Raw genomic sequence first — 6,872 nt, forward strand, 5'->3', positions numbered from 1 at the left:
GAGCGAATGTTTAAAAATGCTAACTTGATGGCATTGCTTTGTGTCTTTACAGCAATCTTAGTTTGACGCATAATAGGCCGCAGATTAGATGAGTCAGCCGTACGGCTTGAGAAGGCCTTAGACTTTCTATCACGTAATAAAACAGAAATATAGAAAACTACAGACACACTGGGTTCCCGCTTGTTCTGTAAACATTTGTGAATGTTGCTGCTATCATAGCGGGAACCCGACACATATCACATATCACAGAGCTGTTATCAGTTGTTTTTGGTTCACCTACAGCAGATGGAGGAGGGTTTGGGCCCTGGCGTTGTGGCAGCGACTGGAGAGCTCTCACAGCAGGAGAAGGATGAGCTGGGCCCACAGGTTTGTGGGGCCCGCCGTTTTTTAGTTGATATCTGGGGGCTTGCAGCGAAATAGTGGGGGAGTTTGGTCCCAGCATACACCAGTTCCTCCATTTTCTGTGAGAAGCTTAGAAGTGGAGATGCTGGAGAGAGGGATAGTGCGTCTGGTGAGCGGGGCTCTGGCTCTAGTGTTTCCAGTGGCTGTGATATGTTGTCCTGGCTGTTTTCCAGAAAGTCATCCTTGGGTGCTGAGTCTTGGAGCTGTTCTGATACGTCACAGTCTGTCTGTGACGAGCTCTGTGGGCAGGGCTCAGCCGGGATAGTTTCCATGAGCAGTGCTTCGGATGGAGAAGTAGATGTTGTCCTTTAGCACTCTTGCACCAAGTTTGTTTAGGTGGAGGCCATCCAGTTTAAACAGTTGTCTGTGGCCCCAGAAAAGATTGAAGTTATCGATGAAATTGACTCCTTTTAAACTGCAGATTCTTTGTAGCCATGTGTTCAGCCCAAGCAAACGTGAAAACCTGTTGGTTCCCCTTGCTGGGAGTGGTCCACTGATGAACGACTGAACTTTAAGTCTTCGAAGTGTTTCAAAGAGTTCACTGAAATCCTTCTTAAGGAGTTCTGACTGGTCTTTTCGAATATCATTCTTCCCCACGTGGATGATGATTCGATTTGCAGTCTTGTGCTTGATTAGAATGTTCCGAAGTTCCTTGTTCACATCAGAGACGGTTGCTTGAGGAAAGCAGCATGTAGTTGTAGTCCTGCTACTAATGTTTCAGATTCCACAAGAGGCATTTTCTTTCTTGTCTGTTTGAATGTAGGCAGCTGTGTATTCCCGAGTCTTCTTTTTCGTGGTATTACTCCAGTCCCGAAAAGTTTTTAGTTTAGTGTTTGTGCCAAAAATGTGTTGTTTGAGCACTGTGCTGATCTGCTGAAGTTAAAATCTTAGAAAAATCTTAGAAAAGTACATAAATAGGGAGCAAAGCGTGGAGCAGTAAGCAACTGCGTCCGAACAGTAGCAAAGCTTCCGGCTTCAAAAAGTAAGGCTAAAAGTCGAACAGGTTTAGTTTAATTGTGAGATTTATTAAATGAGTGGAATAATAACGACTTAAAAGCACTCTATAACTATGAAGTTAAGCAGTTACAATTTAACCAGTAGAGGACAGTAATGTTGCATCCCTGTGCTGTTTTCAAAAACATAAAAAAAGGAAAAGGTACTGGACAAAGATGCATGAAGATCACTCTTTTTAGTCTAAATATTTCTGACCTACTATGCCATGGAGAGATAAATTGATATCGGTCTCTGCTCATGTCTGAGACAGAAGGGTTATGAAGGCTTGTGTGTGTGTGTCACTCTGTTCTCTGTCCAGCTAAAATAGGCTATATTTATTATTTGCCTATAATTGTTGTTCAGGTGAAATTGTGAATGCAACCACAGTCTTATAACTGAGCTTTATAGCAACGACTATAGCAATAGTGCTGCTCTAATTTTGTTAAACTGAAATTGTATTGACATTTTAATTTGTTTTAAACATTTTTGGGTTCTTAAAGAGTCTGAAGAATGCTGCCAAACCTAAAACAATCAAAGCAATACAACAATAATCTAAAATGTCACATTATCCCAGCATCTAATAACAATTTAAAACAAACCTAAATATTCCATCCATCCATTCTCCAAACTGCTTGCATGAGTTTACAGGGATGTTGGATATACAAAACTTAATTTTGTGGGATACATCGCACTGTTATATCTCAAACACAATGCTTTTTGCAGTTAGATTGTTGTTCACTGGTGAAAACAGCCCATTCCCAAGTCTCTGTGATATTGGTTTCTAGATATCACTGTCTATTGGATTTTTTCAGCTCTTTATTAATGACCTTTTATTTATTGTCTATTATTGTCTACTCCACAAGCTGCATGTGCACTATATCATTAAAAGAAAAAAAAAATGTCATAATCAATAGTAGTAATGATGCTTGTCTGAGCAAACAATACTACTAATAATGTAAATCATAGCATATGCATGCTAATGTTATTTCCAAGGATTCCTCTCAGTGTATATTTCAGTGGACTGTTTTTGTATTGTGAATAGATCATTGCTAATTTACAAAAAGGGCAGTTTCTGCCTACTTCAGTTATTTGCCATTTGGTTCAACAGTTTTAATATGAACAGTAGATTCTATGCTGTTCTGGAACAGACAGACTGTAAGACTGTGGTACATTACAGCCTGGATGAATATCTCTTGAGTTTGACTCTGGGTTTCCCTGAGAAACTGTGAGCCGCAGCAGGGACCTTTGAGCAAATATGAGACCTTACAACCATATAAAGGCAAAACATGCATCACTCACCCTGAAACATTACGCACAGATGGACTCGGTAAGTCAGACATCAGAGAGCGAGAGCGAGAGCGAGAGCGAGAGAGAGAGAGAGAGAGAAACAACCCCTGGAAAAACAGGGGGTTTACAAAAAGAAAGGAAAGTCGGAAAAAGAGGAAGAATAAGAAGCTTTTCCTCATAATTTTGAGAGGACTGCTCTATGAATCCTCAGACACGTTTAGCAGCAAAGCCATTTTCAAGCAAAAACATTTAACAATGAGAATCCTACTGCAAAGAGACACAGCATGAGTAGCATGGTTATATGCTGTTCTGTACATTTCATATTTTGACAGATGCAATCACTTAGTTATCCTACCAGTGCCACCAGAGGGCACTATCACTGGAGATCGAAATTTAGACCGAACTGTGTGTTGGTTAAATGCCTGAAATAAGGTCTGTGGTTAACACAAACTGAAGATATTTTTATTCTACAATACTCTCCGTGTGTATTTTTACTCTCGCTCTCATATATATATATATATTTTTTTTTTTATTTATTTATTTTTTTATTTTATTTTTTTTAAGGCGGTTGCTAACAAGTGTCTAAATGGGAATACAGAGGTTTTCTGGGACATTAAACAATCACACTGAACAATAAAACCCGTGCACTCACTAGTCCTCCTCTTGTGTTTATAGTCATGCTCATTTAAACTCTCAGAGTTTTACTTCTGCTGATTGAACTTAGGCTTTAAACTGTTGTTGGTTACATAGCAATAATAATTTTTCTGTAATAATCCAAAACAATGGAAAAATCATACTGGGTTTTTGACAAGGGGCCAACAAAAAATATATATAATCACTGTAATCACAGCTGTGCTCTATATTCTCTTTATGATCACTTCTAAATAACTTTGTTAGCTGCAATTTTATCTACATAATTTGCACTGTCCATCTCAACTTTTGCATCATTTATTAAGTGTCATCCACATCTCTGTCTCAGTGGGATATGTTACGTTACAAATTTCTCAGCACTTGACTTGTTGGTCAATTACTGATACAGTCTCTTTTTGTTCTGTATTTTCAGATCAGCCCGTTCCATATTCCCACACTGTGTTTGAGAAGAGTACGGCTCAGCTGATGGTTAAGGCAGCTGTTCTGGAGGATGCAGGCGTGTATTCGTGTGTCGCAGTGAATGGTCAGGGCAGAGCTGTGTGTACAGCTCATGTGCTGGTTAAAGGTAAGACACACGTCCCCTTCCTCTGGATTATTATTTGCCGGTATATTCAGAATGAAAAAGTGTTGGATGCTGGAGGCATGTGTGGCATGGATGTCTGAATTCCTTTGCATTAGACAAATTTAAAACCAGGGTGATTTATTTGAAGTAAAAATAGCTCAAACATACTGTTCAAAAAACATTGTTTTAAATGAAAATAAATGCAAAGAGTATTGTGACATTTTGTGGTTGTAAAATGTTAGTGAATCATGTTTTTATTTATATAACATTTGAGCCCAGGCTAAGCAGAATGGTCCAAAAAAAATGTTATTCATTTTATAATCTTTTTTTTTTTGTTATGACAGCTAGTTTCTACGGTGGCCGAGAAGTGCAAAGCAAATCACAATTCTGAAAACAAAATAACAAATTACAAACGCAAACGCAAGTCTAAAAAACAAAATAATTCAGAAAGCACAACAACAATTCAGAAAACATTATAACAAGTCAGAAAACACAACGACAAATTCGAAAACAAATTTACAAGTCAGAAAACACAACGACAAATCAGACAACCCGGAAGAGGTAGGTATAGCTTGAGACAGCGCCATTGGTTTGGGATTACTCACCGCTGACTGGACGAGACATCTGTCAATCAACGTATACAGGGAAGAACCAGCCGAAGAACAGCAGAGTCGTGGTAGAAAGTTCGGAGATGGTATTAAAGTAGCTCAGTTTAAATGTATTGTATGAATTGCCCTTACTCTGGAATAAAAAATACGGGGTGTCTATTTACATTTAGTTAAAAGTGACTGTAAATCATCAGCTCCAGTGGTGCAGATGGATAAGTGTTAATTTTTATTGAAAATAAACGCCTTTACGATGTGATACGAGATCTGAAAAGGGAGAAAAAAAAAAAGTTCGGCAAAAGGCGGGATCGAACCCGGGTCGATCGCATCAAAAAGCCAACGACACGTGCTTATCCAACTGCGCTACTGGAGCGGATGTTTTACAGTCACTTTTAACTAAATGTAAATATACACTCCGTATTTTTTATTCCATAGTAAGGGCATTTGTTATTTTGTTTTCAGAATTGTGATTTGCTTTGCACTTCTCGGCCACCGTAAGTTTCAGCCCTAAAATGAAAACAGCTGGCAAGCCAAACTTATTATAAACAAAGTTTAAATCAACAAAATAAACGCAATCCTGATTTTTTTTTAAGCAAGAAAGTAATCTGGAATTCTGAAACCTCTTCAGAATCCTGATTTATGTTCTTTATCTAACGGCAGGATAAAGAAGATGGTGTTGTTTGAATTTTAAAAGTTATATGATTCTGTCAAATGTTCTGAATGCATTTCTTCCCCCCAAACTCAGAAGGCATTTGAGTCATAAAAAGCAAGACTTGTGGTTCTCTCATGCACTGCAGGAGGAGTTTTCTATGTGTTCAGCTGATCAGTGCATATCGTGGATGTGTTTTCTGAGAGTTATTTTAAGGTCCTCAGGGTTAGAGAAACATCTGCTCTCTTGCAGTCTGTGAAGCTGTCTAATGGTGGAGGTTCCATGTTCAAGTGGGTTAAAAATGTAAAATACCAGTCTTTTCCCACACACATACATTCTGCAGCGGCCGTATCTGATCTGAGTCTCAGAGGACAGCTTGAAGAGAAATTACCCTCTCTCCCTAAAAATCTGTTTTATGACTTTTTCACTAATGTGCTTTAATATGCATGAATGTAAATGTGCTATACTGCATTTAGAAGCAATGACTAAATAAGGAGTATTTCAAAACACTATATAAGGACATGATTGATTTATTCCCTAAATACTGACGCTGCAAACACTGCATTTTTCACTAAACTTAGTGATCACCCTTGAATTGTCACGGTGGTGTTTTCATTGCGAGTAATAGCTTTCAAGTAAAACATAAAAGTATACAGAATGTCCAGTTTGCTGTCTGTGCTAGATATATGCATCTGTGTAAACATTTAAATGTAAAAATAGATTTTTGATCTTTATCTAGTTTAGTCTTAAAAATCTAAATGGTGCAGTAATAGGTCCTTCACATGCAGTCTGTTAGAAATGGCATAATTTATTCTGATTCTGCAGCCAATGAGCTGTTTGCACAACATTGAAATAGTGTTCACTGAAAGCTGGTCCTGCAGCGCTGTTCATCTTTAGTCATTCAAACACATCTACAGTAAATATGAATACTGAAATTGTTTAGTGAAAAATATGCTGTGTCCACTTTTGTAAACTAAAGGCAAACATCACTTTATTATTGCAATCTATACTTAAGCAGCTTCACAAGTGCGGCTGAACTGAACGTCAGCATGGCTGTAATTTGGTCATAGGCAGCCAGTTCATATTTCAACTGTAAACATCAATAATTCTAATGTTTTAATGAGCAGCGCAGACTGTGAGTATCAATGGAGACTGAGGTTGAGTTTTACTCACCACAGTGCACTGAAACAATTAAACAAACAATTAATCTAAATCAAATAGTTTTATTCAAGTAAAAAATATTATTTAGCATCACTGTATCAACCTAAATGCATTAATTTATACCAATAAACTATATTTTTATAGGTTAAGTCAGGTAGAAATAGCTCTTTATAATAGTTCCGGTCCTTGATTCTGATTGGTTGAGCCGCGTTCGAAGAACAGCTAAGGGGCGTTAGGCACGACGTGAAGCGGAGAAGCCCTTCTCGGGGCTTATTGCTTTATTATGTAACAATTGTGGGATTTCATATGGTTAAAATCTGAAATCCAACCTGTTGAGATTCATATGACTGAAAAAAAAATGATATAATAAGGTTGATGATTATAGAGTATGAGGTATATTGGCATATATACTGTATGTGATGAATAAGTAGTTCTGTCAGGACCACTATCGTCAAAGATGATTGACAATTAGCATACAGTTTGGGTTGGCGGTATGGTTCTGTTCTGGGCAAGAACTCCCTGCGCATCCATGCAGCCTAGCATGGATGAGAGCAGGGAGAGC

The 6,872-nt window shown here is 38.1% G+C and overlaps 1 protein-coding gene across 1 annotated transcript in view; it reads left to right on the forward strand.

Annotated features, from left to right (window-relative positions):
• The window catches only part of mylka (myosin, light chain kinase a), a 55,993-nt gene that overhangs the window by 8,549 nt on the left and 40,572 nt on the right, over nucleotides 1-6,872 (forward strand). The window contains exon 4 of the mRNA XM_016445458.1: nucleotides 3,746-3,898. Coding sequence (XP_016300944.1) covers nucleotides 3,746-3,898 — 153 coding nt within the window. The remainder of the gene's footprint in view (nucleotides 1-3,745; nucleotides 3,899-6,872) is intronic.

This window comes from Sinocyclocheilus anshuiensis, unplaced genomic scaffold (genome assembly GCF_001515605.1).
Source record: "Sinocyclocheilus anshuiensis isolate Anshui unplaced genomic scaffold, SAMN03320099.WGS_v1.1 scaffold355, whole genome shotgun sequence".
NCBI lineage: Eukaryota > Metazoa > Chordata > Actinopteri > Cypriniformes > Cyprinidae > Sinocyclocheilus > Sinocyclocheilus anshuiensis.